Genomic DNA, 25,384 nt, shown 5'->3' on the forward strand with positions numbered 1-25,384 from the left:
TTGTCAAACTGGGGTAGTTGTGGTCTTTTTTTTTAAATTGGAAAAAAATATCAAGTATGAAATGACATATCATACATTTTCATAATAGACGTTTTTAGACATCTAGTATGATGATTCATATGCATTTGAATCCTTGAAAACATCTGGTACGATGATTCATGCGTGTTTGAATCCAACACTGCTACACACATCCGTTTGGCTTTCTATGCCCTGGTCACGGATCAAGTGTCACCAAATATGCATCATGATTTGGACAGAGATATCTTAGAGGGAGAGGTCATGGATGTTTTATTACATCTATCCAAGGACAAAAGTCCAGGATGAGATAGCTTGACTAATGAGTTTTTTGAAGTCTATGCTCTCACTCTTTCCAAACCTTTGGCAGCCATGTGCCAACAGTTCTAGGAGACTGGAATTATGCATACCTCATAGAAGGCGGGAGTTGTTACACTGATTTTGAAAGTGCTGTTGCCCTCGATGCTGAAACATTGGCAGCCAATTTCTTTGATGGGATCTATTTATAAAATTTTTGCTAAATTCATGGCTAATTGTCTCCATAGGCACCTCCCTACCCTTTTGCACCCTAATCAATATGGATTTATCAAGGGACAGAATATCTTGCACAATATATTGAATGTTCAATTGGCCATTGACTATGCAAAGCACTCCAAGTAGGAAGTCATACTGATTCAATTGGACCTCGAAAAGCCTTTTGATTATCTGGGCTGATCTTTTGTGGTGGCAGACCTCATGCAGGTTATGGGTTTCAGTCCATGCATGCCACGTCTGATACACACGATCAACATGGATGCCTCTTCACGAGTCATGATAAATGATGGGGCTGCTGAGACATTCACTCTAGCACAATCAATTAGACAGGGTTGGCCCTTGATTCTCTTGTTCTTTGCCTTGGTGACTCATCCAGTTCTTTCTATGTTTTCTCACTTGGTGACAATGGGACAGCTAGCTAGTCTCTCTCTTCCCTTTGGTGAACATTTTGTGGGCCAATCACTAGTGGATGACACATTTATGATTCTCAAAGAAAAATGAGCGAACCTCCACACGACATTGGATGTATGGAAAATTTTTGGCCAAGCCTTTGGTCTTTGTATTAATGCAATTGCAGCGAAATCCTCCCTCATCAATTGTACTGAATTGGATTTGCAGTCTTTGCAATGGCAAGGGATGGTGATCCCTCATGGGAATGTCATGCAGTATTTGGGTTACCCCTTGGGTGTTGATGTTAAACCCAAGCAATTGTTGCAATGGATTACTCTAAAATTGGAGGTGAAGTTTTTGTATTGGAAATCCTAGGGTTGGCCTTTTCATGTTCACCTTAAAGTGGCACAGTCCACTATGCTTCCTATGCTCACATGCTTTTTGTCTCTTTTGCCTTGGACTATCTCCACCTTGAGGGTTCTTACTAGGCACATTCGCTTTATGCCATGGAGAAAGGACACTTTACATGTAGGTATCTCTTGGATTTCTTGGAGCCGTGTTTGCACCCTGAAAAACATGAGTTGTGGGGCCATTTTGGATGTATAGGCGGTGGTCACTCTTCGGAGCAATGTGTGCTGAAGGTCATCCTTGGGTCTTTGTAGTTTGCTTTTTTCTAGAAGACCGAGGCATTATACATTGTAACACTAGCATATAGGCATCATGGTGGCATGTTCTTAAATTGGATACTCACTTTTCCACAACCTTCATTTTGGTAAATCATTCAGTTTCTTCTTGGGGGCTTGTTCTTCAGAAGGCCCAACTAGCATCTTATAGAGGATCATCTGGAGGCAAATTCCTTTCAGTTGGAATGATTGGTCATGTTGTGGCTACTCTCTTGAAACAGGAAACACGAGGATAGGCACAAGTTCAATCGTATGGCACGTCTGGGTTTGTCTTTTGTTGCGGATGCCACCTTGATGAGCTGTGGGGGACTTGATGTCTTTCTGTATGGCAAGGAGGCTTTTCCAAATTCCTCGTGGATACTGCCAATTACGGGGATAGATTGAAAGGTTGATGTAGCCTTTTCCTACACTTGACTTGGATTACCCTTGGCAAGATTGGGATCTTACTAGCCGTCTTTGTCTTCAAAAGGCTTCGGCTAACCATGTGTATCATCTCTTGATTAATGACAAGGATTGGCTAGTTACTAAAGGTAATGCAATTTGGGATTTGCATAAATCTAAGGCTTGGTGAAAAATGACAGCGATGGAAGGATGGTTGAACAAGACCCCGTTCAAATGCAAGGTCTTTCTTTGGAGAGTGATCATTGGTGGGTTTCCCCTTGCCTTGGTCCTTTCTAAGCACCAAAGCTCAAATGGCAACTACTTTTTTTGTATGACTAGCATGGAATCCTTGCATCATAGATTTATTTCCTGCCCGTTGGCTAGGAAAATTTGGACTCTTCTTACAAATATTTGGCAAGCGGCTGTTGGTCTATTGTTGTGCCCTTTTGATTGGGTTTTTTCCAAGGTCAATTTTCCACCTTGGTGCAACCACATATGAGGGTCTTATTCCATTTTTTAAGAATTTGGGGCTGTTTGCATAATTGGGTCACTTGGAATCCTTACAATGAACACAGAAAATAACTGAAGTGATATAACTGCTGAATATACAATGCTCATGTAGCAAACACATTATGCAGTGAATGAATATTGAACCTCGAACTCCTGTATCTCAAGGATCAGGGCAAGGATAATGAGTTGGAGAGTGTGTCGTACAGTGAACGGATCCTGAATCATAGCAAGGTAGCCTCTGGATATCGAACACTAGCAAACGTAGTAGTGAGAAGCTCGATCTAATGCAAAGGTTAGTGAGGAGAGAGAAAGACTAAAAATGTAGGCAAGATAGCTTGTAGGAGAGAGAAAGACTAAAAACACAGGCATGACAGCCTACAAGAGAGAGAAAGACTAAAAACGCAGGTAGGACAGCCTCTACAGGCGAGCGAAAGCTGCCAAACGCAGGCTTGACAGCTTGGCGACAGCCTGCAGAAGAGAGAAAGCTGCCAAACGCAGGCTGGACAGCCTGTCAAAGCTGGTCGACAGCTGGAGGAGAGAGAAAACTGCCAAATGCAAGTGGCAGATGATGTGGCAGGCAGTATGGCAGCAGGTCTGTGTAGGAATAGCAATTGCTTGGTTGGGATCAGCTCCAAACTGCGAGAAGAGGGTTGGAAAGTGGACGCCAACTGATGCAGACAGCAGTGGAGAGCTTCGGCTGAGATGTCCTCCATGAACGGGGTGTGGGCAGAAAGCTGAAACACTTGAAATCTGCAAAAACGAGATTGAGGGCTGAATGGAGGGCAACCATACTTATTCATAGAAAGTTTGGGCCCTCCCAAGTGGATTTGTGCTTATGGGACACAAGCTCTCTAGGATAGCATTTCTTTTAAATAAACAAGGTTTCTTCATTAATTAAGCAAGTTTTGGGGCTGTTTAACTAAAGCTAATGCATTTTTAGCTCAACACCCCTATCAAGCCCAACAATGGTGCTACGAGAAAGATCTTTTACCCCAAGGCGTCCCACCCCAGAGCAGCGAAAGCATCAGACAAAGGGTGCACGTCGGCTACCCAGTGGCCTACTAAGACTACAGAGGTGATGGTTATCTTACCAAGGGATCCCAAGTGATCACCCTAGAGAGAACAAGGCATCGGACAAAGGGTGCACATCAGCTACCCAGTGGTCTATCAAGCCCTACAAAGGCGGATGGAACCAGCTATGGATTTTTTTAAAAAAATTTAAATTTGATAGATGTAGCAGTTAGTGGGGGTTCAAATCCGTTTTCGTCCTATTGAGTATCCATGCCCCAAATGAGAGAATGATAAAGGATGGTTAGACCCAAGACCTTCACAAAACAAGCATACTATCCCTACCATTACTGGGTATTGCTGAAGAAGAATAAGGCTAAGGTGTAGATATAGCAAATAAGTGAAGCAAGCAAGACACGCAAAGAAAGCATGCAAGCTAAGGAAAAATTTCCTTGGAGAGTCATGGAAAATGCCATGAATATGATGGATCCAAAGTCGACCACTCCAAAAGACCGAAAAGGGATAAATGCACACAGATGCATGTGTACATGAACAGAATGTCAATGCATGGGGTAATGCAAAGGGCGATACAAGATGTCATGCTCATGCAAGATGCAATGCAATGGTGCCACTTGGACAGTGCCCTCGCAGGGGAATTGTTCACTTGCCCAAGCACCCTTTTACAATCATATCATCCTGATAGTGTGGATGAAGTTACAAATGTCCATAATACAATACGAAAGAATAAATGAATGAATGTCGAAAAACTGTAAGCAACATCACTATCACTATCAAGAGTGGAAGTCGCCTCCTCTCAAACTGAAAGGGAAAGCAAGAGGGAAGCACCCTCTCCCCGTCAAGCTAAAGAAGTAGGGGAGTGTGTATCCAAAACAATCCTGGGCAATAGGTACTGAAGAAGTGCCTAGCTCAACCTGCTCTCTGGAAAACTAGAAGTGCACTCCTACATGTCGCATCCGTGGTGTAATGATCGGATTGCTTGCAAGGGCAATGGCACTCTAGTTATCACAGTAGACAACGGTGGGAGAGTCGCATGAGAAATGAAGCGTCGCCAGTAAAATCCTTAGGTAGATGGCCTCGGTGGTGCCATCGAAGAGAGCCCGGTACTCAGCCTTGGCCATGGAAGCCGCAGCCGTCTCTTGCTTATGGCTTGACCAAGAAATGGGAGCTGTGCCCAAGGTAAAGAGGTAGCCGCCATGAGAATGCCGAGTGTCGAGATCTATTGCCCAATTAGAATCAGTGTACCCCTGTAAATATAAACCACAACCATAGGTCAGGCCATAAGAATAAGTACACCATAAATAACTCAACACACGAGGACATGCAATCCAATGTGACATCCTAGGTGTTGTGAAATATTGATTAAGTTAAATCTGGCCTAGTGTGAATTAACCAAAGAAGTTTTCCTACAACAGAGCGATAGGTATGTGCATCAAAGGGCTGTCCTAGGGTATCCTTCGACAACTGGACAGTAGGATCAAGAGGCGTGGCCACTAGCCATGTTTGATCCAAAGTGTGATGTTCCACTCGGCTGAAGTGTGTACTTCTGTTGTGACACAAAAATGTATCCCCCACAACGAACTACCTCCATCCCCAAAAAATAAGACAACAAACCAAGGTCTGTCATCTCAAAAGTAGCAATGAGCTTTGCCTTGATGTCTGCTATGGCAGCAGAATCTGAGCCTGTGATGAGTAAGTTGTCAACATATAGCCCGATATAGCTGACCCCCTTTGTAGTAGATCGAACATATAAGTTCGGGTCATAAGGGGTAGAATGGTATCCATGAGTCCATAAGAACTCATCCATCCTATGGAACCAAGATCGAGGTGCTTGCTTCAACCCATAAAGAGCTTTTTGCAAGGGGAATACCTTATCCCTCGGGTTCCTTGAAGGAAAGCTCGGTGGCTGCTCCACATAGACTTCCTCCTCCAAATAACCATTCAGGAAGGCACTCTTGATATCCATCTCATATATCGGCCAACCGTGGTGAGCGGCTAGTGCGAGAAGCAACCGGAAAGATATCAACCGCGCGGTAGGAGCAAAGGTCTCTTCATAATCAATGCCATGCTTCTATCGAAACCCTTGCACGACAAGGCGAGCCTTGTACTTATCTAAAGTCCCATCAGCTTTTAGCTTGGTCCTCAAAATCCGCTTTGTTTCGATTACTTTCTTGTGGCTTGGACAATCCACCAATGTCCAAGTCTCATTTCGGTTAATACTCTCGAGCTCCTTCTCCATGGCCTCTCCCCATTGAGGGTGCTGAAGAGCCTCCTACCATGTATTCGACTCAGAATGTGCTATGTAATCGGCTGTAGACAGCGACGCAAATGAAGCTTGAGGAGCAAACCGGCAGATCTTTTAGGTCCCTACCTGTTAAGCTAAAAAAGGAAGATTACACCATAACTAGCTCATTAAACTCTCTTGAACGCTCCTGACTAACACTCCGCTGCTCGTGCCTCCGCCATCACAAACCATCAACCCCACCCCCCCCCCCACCCCCCCCCCCCACCCCCATTGACTGGCGTCGCGCCCCCTTGTCGCTCTCGCCTGCCACCCGCCATCCCACTGCCTCCCCCTTGTCGACACTACGCTGTCCCACCCCTTCCACATCATCACGCTGTGCCTCGCCATTACCCTATCCCTGGCCCCTCCCCCCACCCCACCCTATGGCCCTCCATTGACTACCTCTTCTTCACCGCCTCCTGGGCCTCCCTCCCTCCCCCCCCCCCCCATCCTGTGGCCCCCACCTATATCCCATTCGTAGGAGAACCCCATCCGCCTGCAACCATCCACGCTACCTCCCCTTCCTTCCCCGCCCTGGTTTCTCCCCCGTGTTGCCCCCAGGTGGACGTACCAATCCCACCACACTCAACGACGCCACTCTGACTCCCCAGGCACTCTTTGGCCTCCACCCTACAGATCCAGGCCCCCCACCCGTGCGGCTCCAACCTAACGCAATCACTTGTGGCGCCCGGAGACCCACCACTATCAGAAAATAGATCCCCCCCATCCTCACTATCACACCTCTCCCCCCCTCCCCGGTTGCTCCCTCCACTTGTAGCAACAACACCCCCTCCTCTGCCAGTACAGCAGTGTGTTTGGTAGGTTCTCAGAAGGGACGTCTGGTCAGATAGTGGAGGTGATTCTCATGGGGCAAGGGATCTTCATGGTACAACTCACCTCGGTAGATGCAGCCCAGGAGTTAGTGGCTAGTTTTCCCTATGCCTCCACGAAGGGGATTATTTACATGGTCCCTTGATAGTGGTCACCCTACTTTTCCCCGGATTGGCGATAGAGTATCATCAGCTTGTGGAAGACTTTGGATGGCTCTTTGGCAATGTCTTTCCTGCCTCTTTTGCGAACGCAGTGACAGCTGCAAGAGTCCCAAAGGTACGGGTGGCAGTGAAAGAGACAAAGAACATACCACAGTTTTTAGAGATTAAGGCATGCGCACACTCCTTTAGGTAGCAGGTTATTGTGAGGGGGCAGCTCGGGCAATGCCTGCATTGCCATGATTTTGGGCATCTAGCAGCAGAGTGCATGCGCTTTGGAGCCAAGGCAACGTCGTTGACACGCCCACAGGTGGATGCAGACGGCTTCACATAGGTCGAGAGACGGCAGAGAGGGAGACGGTAGGAGTAGCCAGCCCCTCAGACACAGCCACGACAGCAGGGAGCAGGACGGCGAGCGTCGCCCTCCGGGAAAACACCATGCATCCCCCACCTCCTTGCCCCACCCGGCAAGACCATAGACCTACATATCCACCCCCCACCACAGAGGCGTCACAAGCAACCTCACTCGAGGGCCTACGTCCCCCACACCTTCACCTCCCCCCCCCCCCCACCCCCTCCCCCCCCACGGTCCCCCCTCCCAACCCTAGTCTAGAGCCCCCACCCTCCAGAGCTACTGGCCCTCCCCCACACCTGCCATGTGTCTCTGACCATCCCACCACCCCTCGATCCTCCCCCTCTACACCATCCCCCCCGCCGACCAGTACCCCTGATCCCCACACAGCACAGGCGACCCCCCTCTCACCCATCCCCCCCTCCCCACAAGAGGTGAGGACCCCTATACACCGACATCCTCCACTCACTAGTAGTTTAGCCCCCTCTCCCTCCCCACATAGCCGCCAGCTCCTCCGTCCATGCCGCTCGTCACACTTTCCAGAGACAGGCGTAGTTGCTACCACAGGAGTTCTTTTGCAGTGGGCCGTGGTCTTACCTAAGAGTTGCAAAGTGTAGAGAGTTCCCGCTACCCTTGGAGGTGGGAATCTTCGTACTACGCAAGTCAAGGAGCGGCAAGGTCCATCTACTGGCACCGCCGGATGGACCAAACTACGCCTTCTTCCTTCAGACCTCTTATACTGGAGACTGGACGACGACTCTGATTGAGGAGGTGAAGATCTAGGTGGTAGACCACATCTCCTAGTGGATGGGAGAAGGTGGACTGGCATATTTCTCCCAGCAGTGGCTAGGTTGAATGATGGACATTAACTGGTGAGTTGGGGCTGAGGTCCCTCATCTAAGCATTATCTTTCGAGCCCCTCCGCAGTGGAGAGCGCCGATGGATGTGATCGAGTGGCCCCTGGCACAGGTGGCCTGTTTCTATCAGTGTACGGAGTCTCATCTCTCAGCCTGGTTGATAGATGCCCTAGTGGTACAACCAGGCGCATCCATCACTCCCATGGTCATCCGCGAGGGCTACCATGGGGGAATGGAGCTCACCATCCATGCCGACAGCGAAGCATATACGAATGCCTCATAGTTCCTCTTCATCGTTAGCAGCTTCTATACCGAACAGATGCTTGTTCGGCCAGTCACATGTCTCTCCATGAGTTTACATCTTGCATCCTGGAATGTGAATAGCCTCCACTATAGTGGGGCACATGGTTCCAACAAGTTGATTGTTTGATAGGAGTTGCAGCCTGCCCTTGCTGGACGGATCAACATCTTACTTCTACACAAGCACAAGCTCACTCCAGCCCCATCCTAGCGGGTAGGGAAGGTACTCCTGAGCGGTTCATACACTTACTGAGAGCACTCCATCGGTGCTAACAGCAGGAGTGGAGGTGTATGCACCTCTATTGACTCGAGTCTCACCACTTGTGTATGAGACCACGGGATGATAGTGGCAGGGAGTGTTCTATGGATCAGATTGGATATTGGGGACTCATGCCTTGGAGTCCTCAATATCTATGCCCCTTCTGAGGTTAGGGCACACAGCAGGTTCTAGGTGGAGATCGCGGCAGGACTCCCAGATGTGGACTCCTAGATTATTGGAGGAGACTTAAATAACCTGGAGGCTTTAGAGGACCAGCAAGGCAGAGGCAGAAACTACCAGGGCATGGCTGGGGAGGTGCAGGAGGCATGGGAGGTCTTTCTATTGGCAGTAGGAGCACACGATGCTTGGAGAGACCCTGCCTTCGACAGGAGGGAGTGGTCGCTCTCTTGGGATACAAGCGGCTAGGTGGAGCGGTTGGACATGTTCTATGTGGGAGAGTGGGGATGCTCTCGTGGAGGCTGGGTTGGGTAGTTGGCGGGCACCACACTACCGGATCATTGCCCGATTCTCCTGACACTTGATCCCCCAGCATCTTCCCTAGACACACGATCTTGTCGGATCCCTGACTCGATTTGTAGGGGGGAGGAGGTGAAGAGACAGATTGAGTAGACTTGGACCAGGGAATGGAGCAAGAGAGACCGGATCGCAGAGGAGATGGTAGAGGTCCAAGCTGAGTTGAGCAGCATTTGCTAGGAGGTAGCCCTACAAGCCAGGCAACAGCAGAGCTGGGAGGAGAAGAGAGCCATTAAAGTTAGGGCTTCCCACCATTGCCAAATCAATTGGATTGGCAGCAGTAGCAGACCATACAATTATAGCATTATAGTGCAATATGGGCATATACATGAGGCATAGTCACACATACCAAAATTACCATGCTATGATTTTGTGGAAGCAACCTCACACATATATAGCACTGTTGTGCAAGATGCATTGAGGGAGCTAGACACACAAGCCTTTCTGGATGAGTTTACAGGATAGTTGACCGAGATAATACATACTTTAGCAGCCTATGCTTTCCCACACACTACACTGTCAGATAAGCCTCCATGAGGTAATGCCCCACAGAATGGTTGGTATGATGATGAGTGCAAAGAGACAAAAGCATGTTTTCAGCGAGAGGTGGAACTTGGTATATGTACACACAAGCATGCTCGAAATCTCTTCAAACAATTGATATGCAAAAAGAAGTGGAAATACCTGAGCAAACTAGAAACAAAAATGGATTCCATGTTCTTGGGACAGCATAGCAAGAGAGAATGGAAAAGGATGCATGAGAGCGAGCCACCTATATAGATTACTAGGTTGGATAATTGGCAAGAATATGCTTACACACTTTATGATATTCCTGGCCAAGAGCCTATGCCACTCAACCTCGAGACCAACAAATTGCAGATTTTTCATAGAAAAAAAAGTGAGGAATGCCATAGGGAAATTGAAAAATGGGAAAGCCCAAGATCATGAGGTCGTAGAGGTCCTAGCCAAGTCGAGCAGCATTTGCTAAGAGGCAAGCCTACAGGCTAGGCAGCAGCAGAGCTGGGAGGTGGACTAGAAATGCCTTTAAAGTTAATTCGGCCTCGGGTATCTGTGGCCTTGTGGGGCGAGTGCGAGGTGTGCTATTATGGCAGATGTCTTCTATGATTTAATTTGGTCTCATTATTGGGGAGGTGGCTACACCATGAATGGACATTGTTTGCCCCACCTGTGAAGAAAACTGCTAGGGTTTGCACTGAGGACACAGAAAGTGTACAACCATGATAGAAACACAAAGAGACAGACACAAACACAGAGGGAAAAACTCAAACCCTAAATGTAAAACTCAAAAATCAAACCCTAAACACAAAACTCAAAACTCAAACACACAAACTCAAACACAAACAGAAGAAGGGAGAGAGAGAATACAACTCTAAAGTGAATGAATGCTATAAATGAATGTAAGAGTGTACAGTGTGCTCAAGGGCAGAGCAATGTCGAAGTGTGACGTCCATCGGAGATGGATCCCAATTCTGTGACCGCCAGTCGGAGTGTAGGAGTGCTGAATAGTGAATGGCAGCAGGCTGGTCACCAAAACGCAGCAGTCTGGAGACTGGAAACTGGCAATCACAGCAGTGTACTGCCGATTGGAGGCTGGAAACTGTGCACAGCCTGCTGTTTACAACAGGCTGAAACAATGTCTGAATGTGGCTAGCAATGACTAGATGATCAGATCGCAGCAGATGATGATATTGCCAGCAGCTGGCGTCAGCATGGATGAAGGCGCCAGTAGTAGGACTAAACACCAATGGAGTGGCAGCAGTCTCAAGGGCTGGACAGCCACATGGAATCAGACGGATGGCTGAAACCTGCACATGGAGTGAGAAACACGCACAGATGGGATAAGGCTGAGCCTGTCTATTGATAGATGTGGAAGGGCGCCCCAAAAATTAGGGTTTCCACTGAACTCTCTCGAACCGCTCCCCATTTGAGGGTTTTTACTCTAAAAGAGCATTTATTAGTGTGGTTTGGGGTTGTTTTAGAGGCTAATAAGCAAGTAATGAATATTTTAGCTCAACGCCCCCTCTTAGGCCCAAAACTAAGTTGGAAGGTTAGGCCAACCAATTTGATGTTTATTGACCCCAAGGCGTCCCACCCCAAAGTAGCCAGAGCATCCGACAAAGGGTGCATGTCGGCTGCCCAGTGGCCTACCAAGACTATAGAGGTGATGGTTATTCTACCAAGAGAATCGAAGTAGTCACCCCAGAGAGGACATGGCATTGGACAAAGGGTGCATGGTGGCTGCCCTGTGGCCTACCAAGCTCTACAAAGGCGAATGGAACTATATGAAACTTTTTTTAAAAAAATAAGGGAGGTAAATTTTATGGGATGCTGCTGATTGAGTAATAGTGATTCAAAAGACAGGAGTAGGGAGTACACCCAACACATCACAAAAAAGTACAAGCTAACACATCCACTCAAGGCGTTGATGACAAGGAAAAATAGGTGATGAGGTATCCATGTGATGAACGAGGATGATGGTGTGGTAACAACAGTTGTCGATGGAAACAGCTTAGGATCTGCTCAAGTGGTGCTCTGCACAATGAGATACAAAGTATGCTACATGCTAAAGAATGATTATGCAGCAGGTGTCACTTGGACAGTGTCTCTCATGAAAAAATTGTTCACTTGCCCAAGCGCCCTAGTACAAAGGTGATGAAATGATGCAATGCAAAGGGTAACATACAACAGGGGGAAGAAGCCGATGTCGAAGACAAAGTGTTGAAGCCTGTAGGGTACCCAGAAGGGTAGAAACCCCCTCTCAACTTGGATGTAGATGCCGAAGAAGGAAGAGGAGCCTGACGTCGGTCTTCGTATGGTGGCAAGAACCATAAAGAATGAAAGAAGAGGAAGTGGATGAAGCACCCCGCTAGAAGAGCAAGGTAGAAGTCACTGCCATGATAGCATTGAGAGAGATGCTGCACGATCCGCCTCAAGAGGGGAAACCGCCATGCTGAAAGAAGAGCAAGCACTCCTAGGATGATAAAACCATGAAAGGAACGGTGCACATCTCCATGTCTCTAGCCCAGGTAGGACCAAAGCAATCTTCAAGTTAGCCCTACACTGAAAGACAAAACCTTGCAAAAGAGATGAGAATCTGCAAACACAAAGGTTAGTGGTGAGATGCTCCAAAGCAAAACATAACATAAAGAAAATCTAACTCAAGGTAAATGCAATGATGTGGATGTGTGTGAGTAAATGCAACGGAAGTCAAAAGAATGGAAAAGCTAAGGACAATGAATCCTATGGGCCCGACTCTAAGAGTGTGAAAAATGAATGCTAGACTAACCTAGGGTATTCGAAAAGACCTAGAGACATGCTAGTCTAAGAAGGTGGCCACCATCACGTACATTCAGTAGCAGGGCGCTACCAAGGGAACGCCAGATGAGGTGGGGAGGAATGTGAGATAGATACATGAAGTGCAACGGGATCAAAACATGCAGACCAATTAGCCAATCCCTCAGCGGTAGTGAAAGAGATGGGCTGCTGAGGCTGTACTCGAGCCATATGTCCAGTAGCAAGGGCGGGTGCTGAAGGAGCAAATGAAGCAGGAGCGGAAGGCGTAGCCCCAATGGACAATGCGGTCGCAGCGGTCTGCTTAGGTTTTTTAGGTGGAAGACCTTGGGCCTTGGAGTGACACTCCTCGCCCATAGGGCCTATCTCTGGGCATGTGTGCAAAACCGGTTTTTCTTAGGGAGTTACTGCCAGATAGGTCTAGATTCTTTGGTTCCATCTAAGGAAGAGGAGTCACCCTTTGATTGGCTTACCTTTGCATATTGCGAGTTCTTGCCATTGGTGGCTTTCCCTCCCGGAGAAGAGGCAGCAAACCCCCTCTGCTCTAAACAAGGCTCGGATGAGAATTTCTTGTGGACTTGATCATGTAGCCTTGCGTAACGCAAGAACTGACACTCAAACTTGTAGAAGGTTGGAAATCGAGTTTGGGAGATGATGTGTTGAATTAAATTAAAGTATTTTTCGGGCAACTTATTCAAGAAGAGTGTAACATGATCGTCATTTGACTTTGGAGAGCCAGTAGTGGCGAACTCAGCAAGTAACCGCCTATATTCAGCTAGCTTGACTTTCAAATTATCCCCTTCCTTAATAGAGAACTCTTGAAGCTCAAAGTCGAGATTGATGCGCCAAGTACGATCAGGAGCCACATAGCAGTCGAGAAGGTGACTCCAACGCTCTGACACGAGCGTGAAGTGCTGCAACTGAGAGTGAAACTTAGGAAGCAATCCTTGCATCAACTCAACATTGGCTGTGGTACTGCGGGCTCTCCATTGACGGATGTAATTAGGGTGAGCTAGGGGTCCGATATAGGCTCTAGACCAATGACGAGGTCCCAAAGACCCCGAGACTCAAGCACTTGTTGTATGAAATTAGACCAAGTGGTGAAATTTGACCCGTTAAAATGTGACTTATCCGTGAAGGCATTCTTGGCCGTTGCAACAGGAGTGGTAGTGCTCAGAGATGGATAGTGTGAAAAAGTGTAGTGTGGATAGGATGGGGTAGTGTGCAAGGTGGATCCATAGATAGGGATGGGCTGACTAGGCATGGGCATGGTAGCCACATGAGGAACCCAAGGAGGTGGAACGGGAACACGGAAAGCAGAAGATGGGAATCGCTGCGTAGGTATAACCCAAGAGAGTGTGAAGACGCACCATAAGCTGAGGATGGAAACCCCTGCGTATGAGTGGGCATGGGAGATGTGAAGCTGGGGATAGTGAGGGGGATGCCCATCACAGTCGACCCACAAGTTACGGGTGTGCTCCTTTGCTGAAAGGTGAGAGGCACTGTGTTAAAGGGTGGCATTCCCCCCAATGAAGTACCATGGTGCAAAGAGGTAGAGAATGGGGTGGAGAAGGAAAAGGTGCTAGGAGCGGAGATGGAAGATCCAACCCCTAGGGTGTGTGATGCAAATGTGGAGTGTAATCCAAGGTTTTGGAAAGATGATGAGAGGTGATCAAGTTGTGATATAGAAGAGGGTGGGATGGGAGGGAAGTGAGAAGTGTGTGTGATATGCTCAAATGAAACAAAACTGTAGATGTATCTGAATTCCGTCTGCTTCATGAGCCCCCTCTAGTTAAGTTCACATACGCAAAGCCATCCTGATCCTGTATCTCAAAAGAAGAAACATGCAAGGGTTTTGAATCATGGAACTCAAAAAAATTGTACAAACCTAACATTGGACTTGGCTGAGATGATGAAGATGAATCGCTAGACGTTCCGAATGCCGTATGTCCTCCATGATTGGAGAGGTGGCCAACCTCACCAACCGGTCCAGATGTGGTAGCAAAACTGGTAGGAGGGGTGTAAACATCACCGTACTTGTTGCGATAGTACTCCTCAAAGTCCTCCTTTGTCATGTTAGTGAAATCTGGAATAGGAGTAGAAGAAGGTGAAGGTGAAAGTGGAGTGTCATTCTCCTCACGGAGTCCATAATGCCGTCTCAAGGCCTCCAATGATGCAGAAGCTTGATAAGACATCATAGGAACTCGAGAAGAAGGTGTTTGGAACATTGTGATTCGGTTACGAGTTGTATTGTGAATATGGGGAATAGAAGATGGGAATCCCTACATAGGTGTAACCCAAGGAGAGTGTGAAGACGCACCATAAGCTGAGAATGGAAACCCCTGCGTTTGAGTGGTTATGTGAGATGTGAAGCTGGGGATAGTGAGGGGGATGCCCATCATAGTCGACTTAGGAGTTATGGGTGTGCTCCTTTGCTGAAAGGTGAGAGGCACTATGTTAAAGGGTGGCATTCCCCCTAATGAAGTACCATGGTGCAAAGAGGTAGAGAATGGGGTGAAGAAGGAAAATGTGCTAGGAGCGGAGATGGAAGATCCAACCCCTAGGGTGTGTAATGCAGATGTGGAGTGTAATCCAAGGTTTTGGAAAGATGATGAGAGGTGATCAAGTTGTGATATAGAAGAGGGTGGGATGGGAGGGAAGTGAGAAGCGTGTGTGACATGCTCAAATGAAATAGAAGTTATAGATGTACCTGAATTTCGTCTGCTTCATGAGCCCCCTCTATTAAAGTTCACATATGCAAAGCCATCCGGATCCTGTACCTCAAAAGAAGAAACAGGCGAGGGTTTTCATTCATGCAACACAAAAGAATTGTACAAACCCGACATTGGATCTGGCTGAGATGATGAAGATGGATCGCCAGACGTTCTAAATGTTGTATGTCCTTCATGATTGGAGAGGTGGCCAACCTCACCAAGCGGTCCAGATGTGGTAGCAAAACTGGTAGGAGGGGTGTAAACATCACCGTACTTGTTGCAATAGTACTCTCAAAGTTCTCCTCTGTCATGTTAGTGAAATTTGGAATAGAAGTAGAAGAAGGTGAAGGTGAAAGTGGAGTGTCATCCTTCTCACGGAGTCCATAATGCCGTCTCAAGGCCTCCAATGATGCAGAAGCTTGATAAGACATCATAGGAACTCGAGCAGAAGCTTGATAAGACATCATAGGAACATTGTGATTTGGTTACGAGTTGTATTGTGTGCCTCGCACAAAGACTAGCTCTCTACAATATCTGCAAGATACTCTTTACAAGAGCACCTGCTCTGATACTATGTGAAGAAAACTGCTAGGGTTTGCACTGAGGACACACAGAGTGTACGACCACGATAGAAACACAAAGAGATAGACGCAGACACAAAGGGCAAAACTCAAAACTCAAACACAAATAGAAGAAGGGAGAGAGAGAGCACAACTTTGAAGTGAATGAATGCTATAAATGAATGTAAGAGTGTACATTGTGCTCAAGGGTAGAGCAATGTCGGAGTGTGACGTCCACCGGAGACGGATCCCAAGTCTGTGACCACCAGTCAAAGTGTAGGAGTGCTGAATAGTGAATGGCAGAAGGCTGGTCACCAAAACACAGCAGTCTAGAGGCAGCAAATTGGCAAACGCAACAGTGTACCGCCAATCGGAGGCTGGAAACTACGCATAGTCTGTTGGAAACAACAAGCTGAAACAGTGTCTGATGTGGTTGGCGATGACTGGATGATCAGATCATAGCAGATGATGATGTCGCCAGCAATTGACGTCAGCATGGATGAAGACGCGAGCAACAGGAGCAAACACTGATGGAGTGGCAACAGTCTCGAGGGCTGGACAGCCATGTGGGAGGAGGCTGATGGCTGAAATCTGCATGTGGAGTGAGAAACCTGCACAAACAAGATAAGGCTGAATGGGGCAGCTTGTCTATTTGTAGATGTGGAAGGGCGCCCCAAAAATTAGGGTTTCCACTGAGCTCTCTTGAACCACTCCCCGTTTTAGGGTTTTTACTCTAAAAGAGCATTTTTTAGTGTGGTTTGGGGATGTTTAAGAGGCTGATCAGCAAGTAATGAATATTTTAGCTCAACACCACCCCCAATGTACCATCTTCACGATCCCCTTCCTTTGCTCCTTGTCGATTGTTGCTTGATAGCTTTTTAGAGAGTTTTTGTTCATGCATTGTGTTCTCTTGTTGGCCTTTTGGCTTTGTGACAGCTATTGCCATTTTGTCTGGTTTGATTGAAGGCTCGATGTATTCCAAAAAGGCTATGATTGTGCTTGGTTGGCCAGAAGGCCTGATGTAAATATTTCCATACATTATTTCAAACTTCTTCACAAAAAAAAAGAGATAGAATCTTGGGCTTCTACTGCCCGCTATTTTCTTGGGACCGCAGAGTTGGGCATGGAAACACTACTATCCCGGGCTCCTAGTGCTATATGCTTAACATTGATCGTCCAGTTACTGTATCATCTTCTCTTCTATTAACTCATTTGGTGTGCTTGTGGAAGATATTGGTTGGAAGATAGATTCCATGCAAACTCTTGGCAGGCCAAATTGTTGGCCGTTTCTAGGTTGGTCTCCTGGAAAGAAAAACGAGGTGTTGGCCCCAAGCTCAATCAGATGGCATTACTCGAAATGGTATACATTGTACAACACTGTCAGCACCACTGGTAGTTGAGTCTTGTTCCACACACACACCTCCCTCAGGAGAATTTAGTCTCCTGGCATATGGCAGTTTCTTCAGCTGAAGATCTGGTCTCTCTTGTTCAATATTTGATGAAAAGTGATGGGGCCTCTTGTGCATCCCTCTGATTATGTGTTTGGCAAGGAAAAATTTTCTACTTCTGCATAGCCACACATGAAGATGATGTTCCATTTTCTTCGATTCTGGTTGGCATAACTCAGTTACCAATAATACCTTTACTTCTAATTCCAGTTTTGGTGTTCAAAGTCATGTCACCAGATTAAAATGTCTTCTCCACTGGCAGTTGGATCTTGTTCCACACACAGACCTTCTCCCTCACGAGGATTTAGTCTCCTGGCATGCGGCAGTTTCTTCAGCTGTTTTTCCCTCCCTTTAGAATTTTCTGACTCTTGTACTGTTGTAGTTAATATAATTACTCTTTGCAGAAAAAAAAGAGAGGGAGAAAGAGATGTACTTTGAGAGAATGAAGCTTATTCCACATAATGCCCACGATGCAAGCAGCAAAACAACAATCGCAGTAAAAGTCCTGTTTGTGTCAGTATAAGATTTTAGAATGAATAAAATTTCTTTTAAAAAGTGTGTTTGTAGCATTGCCCTTTAATAAGTCTTTATTCCTTACATTTGTATTATCTTGCACCAAACTTTGAGTGTGGCAACTGCACTCAAGTACAAAAGTCTGTGCATTAGTTGGAATGACCCCCAACATAGTCAGTAGAAGCAAAACTATGAAACACTTCACAAGGAAACATATTTTGAAGTTCTAAGGTACAAAAAGTGGTTTCTAACTTGATCAACATATATGCTGATTGTGCCAAGAAATTTTCTTTACTTAGTCACAAGACTGAGATTTCCTTTTAATTAGGCTCAAACGTGCTGATTGTGATCTACCATGAACTGATATGGTGGATCATGCAGCACCCAAACACACAGATTAAGAAACACATTGATAATTGCTGATCTACATAAGAATGTGGGTTAATGGATCATGAGCTACATTCTCTCAAAAAAGACCCGTAACCTCCAATGCAATATTTCATATGGTTGTAAATGATACATGAGCCCCTGTTTGCAGGCTTGAAAACTCTGATTTTTCTCATACTCCAGACAAAGCACTTGGATTCTAAAGGGTCATGTGGCGTAGGCTTACGAGTTTGGTACTCCAAATCCTGCATACAGCCCTGACATGACATTTAACTTGATGGCTAGAGCAGACACATGTATTCAGCATTAACTTAGGATAGCACAACCTCAGGTACATAGAGTTCATGTCACTAGTCTATGTGGTGTAAGAAACTTTTTTTTTTTTGCAAATAAAATGTGGCTGATTATATTACTCGGAATAACTGATTACAACAGAGTGCTCATGCTCAACAGACTAGCTGGAGCTGATGAAAGTCACAAGTCCATCATGTATACAAGCCTCTCAAGGCGGTCTGGGGGGAATGGGGGCAAGAAGCCATGGAGGGGGGGGGGGGGGGGATGGGGTGTGTATCGCCATCTGGGGCTGCCTGCCTGCATCACAAAAAACAGGTCTTGGCTGCCCCAAGTGCGCATGAAATGACATTGGAACTCCTGACGAGCCCTGGATTCGCCCTGCACCTGATCCCATCGGCCGTGGAGGGAGTGGATGATGGAGGTACAGAGCTCTGCTAAAGAGTCGCCTGTACTAAAAGTCTCTCTCCGCTGAAAGCCTCCTGACACCGCACCTTCCAGATATGCCAACCAGTAAGACTCCCTATGATCTCCCATACCTCAGAGTGGTCTGCTGTGGGCCCCAGTACCCGGCGGATGGGTAGAGCCTCCAAACCGACCACTGCACACGACCCTGCCTCAATAATGAATATTGTGTCTTGCATCCTGGCCTCATACAGAAGGTGGCGGCCCTGGTTGACTTTCTGCCAGCAGAAAGCTCCCCATGAGATACATCCAAGACTGGGTGCTATACGGCGAAGGATGCAGCATGCACCTCTCCACAAGATCTGCGTCGCCTCACATGACCAAAGGCAGTGCTTTGGTGTTTCCAGAGGCGACTGTGTGCAGTGCATACAACCTCTCTCCTTCTGCATCTAGACAAGCCAACAAGCCTCCATGTGCCACCAACCATAAGAAATACGATACCCTCCTTGGCCTCCAGCTATCCCATAGGCGGCGTGACGCTAGAAGGTCCATCGGAAAGGCTCCGTGATGCCGTGTTCTGCCTAGTGCCTGCTACGTGATGGCGCCCAATCCATATCCTCCTGCATCAGTACGTGTCTGTGAATCCTGGCAGTGTACTCCAAGAACCTTGGTGACTTCTTGGCGACTACTATGACCGGCCATAGCCACTCTCCCGGGTCCCACTCCAGCTCATCAAGTGGACTGCCCTTCCAGATCCAGGACACCACTCCCTGAGCTCCTGCCGCCAGAAGACAAAAGGGTCCAACCGCCATGTCTTCCCATGAAGGCCAATCACCTGGATTCTCCTCCATGAGAGGACAGCTAAACCCTCATCCTGCCGCCCTCTATCAATCTAACATGGAAAGCATGTCGAGAATTGTCATATTCTAGTAATTGACCTCATGGGGGTATTAATACTTCACAAGTGTCCTAATAATCAATGAGGATTACGTGTTGGCTGGCCGTCTACTTGAAGAACATGGTTCTTGAAATTTGGCCATATATATAAAGATTATGCTTTATTGTGAAGACTAAAGTCTTCCTTTAAATCAAATTTCTAAAGGTGCTCCTCTATTCTCTTTACTTGTCTGCCCCACTTCTGCATGGCCGTCAAACCCAAAAACAAAAGGGGGGCTTCAGTTCTACATTAAATGCAGAATATTGTTCCTTTGGCCCTCTTTGGCAAGCTAGTTGTCCATGGCCTCACACCAGGAGGGCAGACATGGAAGGTCCTATTGCAGGAGGGTCTTTAGGACTATAGACCGAGGCTTGGCAGTGAGTGGAGACCGTCCTTGAGATGGATCTTCACATTAGCCCTGAACACCCCACCCAGATCACCTTTCGTGCGTAGCTTGATCCGTATGTGGCAGGGTCTCCGTAAGGCCCTAATCCAGAGCCCCCCAAGTTTCCAGGAGGAGATAGATTGTGAGCCGGTAATCTGCAACCCCTAGGTCAAAGATCGGGAAGGAGCATAGCTTGGCAAGTGCCCCCACATCCAATGGGCTGGCTGGGATTGGCTGGGAGGCCGGCCCGGCTCGTACCATCAGGACATGGCGGGAGGTGTACAGGATGGTGGGCACGGAGGTGTTGTAGTGAGTATCAGGCTGCCAGAGAGGAGTCGAGCTAAGGAAAAGAGAGATAGAGGCAGCAATACCTCAAGAGTGGCTTGCTCCGTCAAGTTGAGAGCCGATAGGGCCTGGGGAGGTATGGGCCGCTAGGTTCTCACCACCACGCATCCCCCTATAGGTGGCAGGTAGAGTGGGCGGCGCTCCACCTGGGACCCTCTTCACCATACAGGAGGGAGTGCGTCTGTTCCCTCGCTTGCTGCCTTGCTTGCCATTTCCCTTATAATAGTCGCTTGCAGCCCAATGCCTCCAATTTGTTGCCCAACATCACTTATTTCTTTAAAATTTCCTCTTTCTGCAGCATGTAGTACCCTTCTTATTAGTGTTCGCAGTAGCCTGTGGTGCCTTCTTGTTCTTTGTGTAGAAGAGTGTCCTTAGATGTACTTAAGTACAATGGAAACCTGTAGTTGGCATCGGAGTAGGTGATATTGTGGTAGCTCCCCCAAATAAAGGCATTCCAAGTACGCCAAATATGCCACAGGACAGTCCATCTAAGGAAATGGAAGAGGCAAGAATAATCATAATGCAAAAAAGGCACAGAGGGGAGCTTTCCCATGATCCATGAATGGGTTGTTATCCAGAGCTGAGTCGCCGAGAACCACACTTGAGAGATAAAACTCCAAATCTGTCGTGCAATTGGACAAGAGACAAAAAGATGAAGAAATATTTCATCACATGTAGTGCAAAATACACAACGACTAGCAGAGATATTTCAGACACACAACACCTCTCCAGTTGGAAGACCATCAATCAGCAGTCTCCACAAGAAAACTTTACCTTGATAGGGAACCTTAGAGTTCCAAAGCTGGATGAATCTTTCCTGCCACTTCTTTTTGCCATCCCGAATATGCCATAATTTATTCACCTTTGTAGTGACCCATCTCTTGGCCTCCACCATCTGATGATATATCTGGTTAGCAGACCTCTTCTCAAAATCATTTGGAAGCACAAACATCCAATCATGCCATGGATACAATGGTTGTAGCACTGGCAAAGGGGAGAACCTCTGAAGTCTGACTTGTATGGATGACCAGATGTCACAATATCCATGGGGTACTCGAAAGTGCTAATGAATCCGCCGAAAAGAATAAAGGCGGGATTGCACAGGAATAACACCATCAAAAACTGTCTACAACCCCAAACACGCCATCCGATTAAACTTGACTCTCTGAAAATCTGTATCCGGCCAATCCAACAACCTGGAGGATGTCAATACTTCTCCTTGTAGCAAATTCACCTCCTTGCACATATCAGGGGGCTGCCAAACTGAAAAACGTCAGATCTCTTGCCAGGATGTAATTAAATGAGAAAGGAGAAAAGACTGGGAGATTTTAATAGGCCTCGAGGAATTAAGCACATGCCTCCACGAAGCATGAATAACCGTATTACCATGAGAGATGCCAGTCTTTTCAATGAAAAATTTAGCAATCTCTGACCAAGGATGACTTAGTATACATAAAGCCGGCAAGAGGGCCAACCTCTAGGCTGTCATATGCAAATTAACATCTAACAAAGCTGCACCCCCCATCCATTTAGGCATAGTCACATGCTGCCACGAAATCCAGACTTGTCCCAAACGATTGCCTTTCCTTTTCCACAACTTGAATCTGATAGGCTGAACCAATTCCAAGAGAGACTTCTTAGTCCAAGGAAGCAGTGGCAAAAAGATCGATATCATACTGATCATAATACATGGAGCAACTTTCAGTCTGACATGTAAAGGCCAACCTTGAGAGTTCCAGTACATGAACATGTCATGAATCTGGGAGGCCATTCAATCCAGTAGGGCCCGGGGTGCTACCTCCACACCGATAGGATATCCCCAAGTGTCTAGTGATATTTCCCTTTGAGATCACAATTCCATGCCAGCCCAAGGCCTGCAGGAGAGTAGTGTAGATTTTTGAGTATTAATATGAAGACCCGATACCTTCTCTCTTTTTTTTTGGTGAAGATAATTGAATTAAGTAGTAAATATTTTACATCAGACCATCAGGTCGGCTTAGAACTCTCTCTCCAAAAATATATACATCAGACCATCTGGCCAGCATTCTCACTAAATCTCTTACATTCTGTTACAATAGACCATCAGGTCATCAAAGAAAGCAACAAAAGACTATCACGACTTTAACAGAAAGAGAAAATCACACTGCTGGTGTAGAGTGAACAATAGCCAGCCAGGGGGCAGCAATGTTAGGAAGAACTAGGTCAGCTGATATCATAGAAGAAATCTACCATAGCACTAAACCTCGAATACGGGCCACATGACCATGGATGCCCGAGACCGAATCAAAAATAAAAACATTCCCAGTACACCAAATATGCCACAAGGCACTCCATCTCAGGAACTAGAACAGGCAAGAATGATTAGAATGCAAAGAAGGCATGGAGGGCAGCTTTTCCATAATCCATGAATGGGCTGTTATCCATAGCTGAGTCATCGAGGGTCACACACTCTCTCTCTCTCTCTCTTTCTCTCTCTCTCTCTCTCTCTCTCTCTCTCTCTCTCTTTTTGTAAAAGGTAATTGTATTAATTACGAAAAAAGGTACAAGTTTACATGATTACAAGATACACGATGGCTGTAAGCCAGCGTGTGTAAGCTGTCAGTACAAAACCCGGACAGAGATACACAGGTCATGGCAAGGACACTGGAAATTGCCATATAGCCATTGATGATCCTTAATCAGAAGATGATACGCCTGATTAGCAGTGGCCTTTTCCAGACTCAACTGGCCATCAAGGTCCCAGTCCTGCCAAGGACGATCCACAACAATGGTAGGAAAGGGTTGCCTGCTCTGAAGCACTAACAAGAGCTATTCCCACAAATCACGGTATCCCCGCGGGATTCTGAAAAGTCTCCTGGCAGTACGAAACGATGTGAAGACATTATGACTGGCAAGGGTGGCATCCGCAGCTGAAGTCACACCCAACCGGGCCATGCGGTTAAATTTTGGTCTGAGCTCATGTTTGTCTTCCCATGAAAGTAATCTCGAGACTACCAACAATTCCAGTTGAAAGGAGTTAGTATGCAAGTGGTCCTCCGCTGGATGCAACGCGCCTTTTGAAGCACCACTTTCCAGGAGTCGACCAAATGCAGTAACAGAGAGGAGGACGGACTGAAAAACTGAGAGTCTGCATTAAGGACATGCCACCAGGAGCCCCGAAGTTGTGTATTACCATGCCGAAGCTTGCTGTCCTCAAGAAAATAACGGGCTATAATGGCCCACGGGTGATGATCCCCACACATGGCGCGAAAGAGAGACCAACGAAGTGCCAGCATATGAGTTTCGGCATCCAAAATAGCTCCACCACCCAGGCGTTTGGGGGTACATGCATGTGACCACGAGATCCACGAAATACTTGCGTACAATGAATCCTTCTTCCATAACATGAGACGAATGGGGCGAGTGAGAGCCTTCAAAGTAGTAGGAGACCACGGCAGCAATGGCAAGAAATATGTGAGCATTGGTAGCATAATTGTCTGAGCCACTTTGAGGCGGACATGGAAGGGCCACGCTTGCAACTTCCAATACATAAACTTAGCTGCCAGTTTCTATGAAATCCACTCCGGGAGTTGCTTTGGCCGAACATCAACACCCAACGGATACCCAAGATGCCTGACAATGGAGCCACGGGGAACAACCTGACCCTGCCAGCCCAATGACTGTAAATTAGACTCCGTGCAATTGAGAAGGGCGGATTTGAAGGAATTGATATGAAGACCAGAAGCATGACCAAAGAGCGTCCAAACATCTAATGCCTTGCGAATGTTGTCCTTGTCTACACGCAAAATCATAAAGCTATCATCAGCCAAAGATTGGCTAATGAAGTGCTGTCCCAGAGGAAGAGACAATCCGGCCAACTGAGTAGAAGCTGCCATTGAAGATAGCATTGAAAGAACCAGGTGGGTTGCCAGGGCAAAGAAGAGAGGACTCAAAGGGCAACCCTGTCTCACCGAGCGTGCAAGGACAAATGGCTCTATAACACCGCCATTGAGCATAACGCGTGAAGAAGCCGCAGCACTAATGATGTAGATCAATCGGGACATCCGAGTACCAAAACCCATAGCAAACATAAGTTCTGCAATGAATGACCAGTCTAAATAGTCAAAAGCCTTTTCCAAATCCAATTGAATCAATACCACTTTCTGACTAGAGTGCATTGCGTAGTCAATAGCCATTTGCACATTTAAGATATTATGCAGAATGTTGCGGCCCTTAATGAAACCATATTGAAGAGGATGCACAATAGCTGGAAGGTGCTTGTGGAGCCGATTCGCCAGCACTTTGGAAAAGATTTTATACATCGAACCCATCAAAGAAATTGGTCTCCAATGTTGCAACATTGACGGAGATGGAACCTTTGGAAGCAGTTTGATAAGGCCTTCTTTCCATGAGGAAGGCATGACTCCTGTTTCCCACACCTGCTAAAACATAGCCGCCAATGGCTTCACCAGTTGGGTAGCTGAGCTCTCAAAGAATTCATTGGTGAGACCATCCCAGCCAGGACTTTTATCCCTATGCAGATGTAACAAAACATCCATAACCTCCTCCTCACAAATATCTGCCTCCAAAGTAGCTTGCATATCAAGTGGAACCTGATGGCGGACCAGATCATAGAAGACCGAGCGTGCATGCGTAACCTGGTCAGAAGGCGACGAAGAAGAACCAAGAAGATCCAGAAAATAACTCTTGCATATATTGACAATGGTCTGCGGATTAGTGACCATTCGACCTTTTGAATCCTGGAGTCTAGTCATATTTTCTCGAGCAGGAGAAACATGCAAGGCACGAAAGAACTTATGAGTCTGACAAGCACTATCTTGCAAATTGTCAGTCAAGTTGTGCAGTTTGGCCTGCTGATAAGATTTCAACTGAAATTCTTTAACAAGATCAGCCAAACGCCTCACCAGTGACAGCAGAAATTCGTCATCTGGGATGTCCGCTAGCAGCGAACGAACCAAGGCCAGTATGTCCTC

General features: G+C 46.9%; 1 protein-coding gene and 1 long non-coding RNA gene across 4 annotated transcripts in view; one reads left to right on the forward strand and one right to left on the reverse strand.

Annotated features, from left to right (window-relative positions):
• The window catches only part of LOC148029441 (uncharacterized), a 176,440-nt gene that overhangs the window by 87,097 nt on the left and 63,959 nt on the right, over nt 1-25,384 (forward strand). The window lies entirely within an intron of this gene.
• Nucleotides 1-25,384, reverse strand: part of LOC148029442 (uncharacterized) — a 155,496-nt gene that overhangs the window by 65,920 nt on the left and 64,192 nt on the right. For all 3 annotated transcript variants that reach the window (XM_087688257.1, XM_087688256.1, XM_087688258.1), the window contains exons 6-7: nt 17,747-17,783; nt 17,582-17,653 (exon numbers count right to left, since the gene is read on the reverse strand). In XM_087688257.1, coding sequence (XP_087544383.1) covers nt 17,582-17,653; nt 17,747-17,783 — 109 coding nt within the window. The remainder of the gene's footprint in view (nt 1-17,581; nt 17,654-17,746; nt 17,784-25,384) is intronic.

Source organism: Lygodium microphyllum, chromosome 11, assembly GCF_053477565.2.
Source record: "Lygodium microphyllum isolate KBCC chromosome 11, Lygodium_microphyllum_v1.1.10, whole genome shotgun sequence".
Classification (NCBI taxonomy): domain Eukaryota; kingdom Viridiplantae; phylum Streptophyta; class Polypodiopsida; order Schizaeales; family Lygodiaceae; genus Lygodium; species Lygodium microphyllum.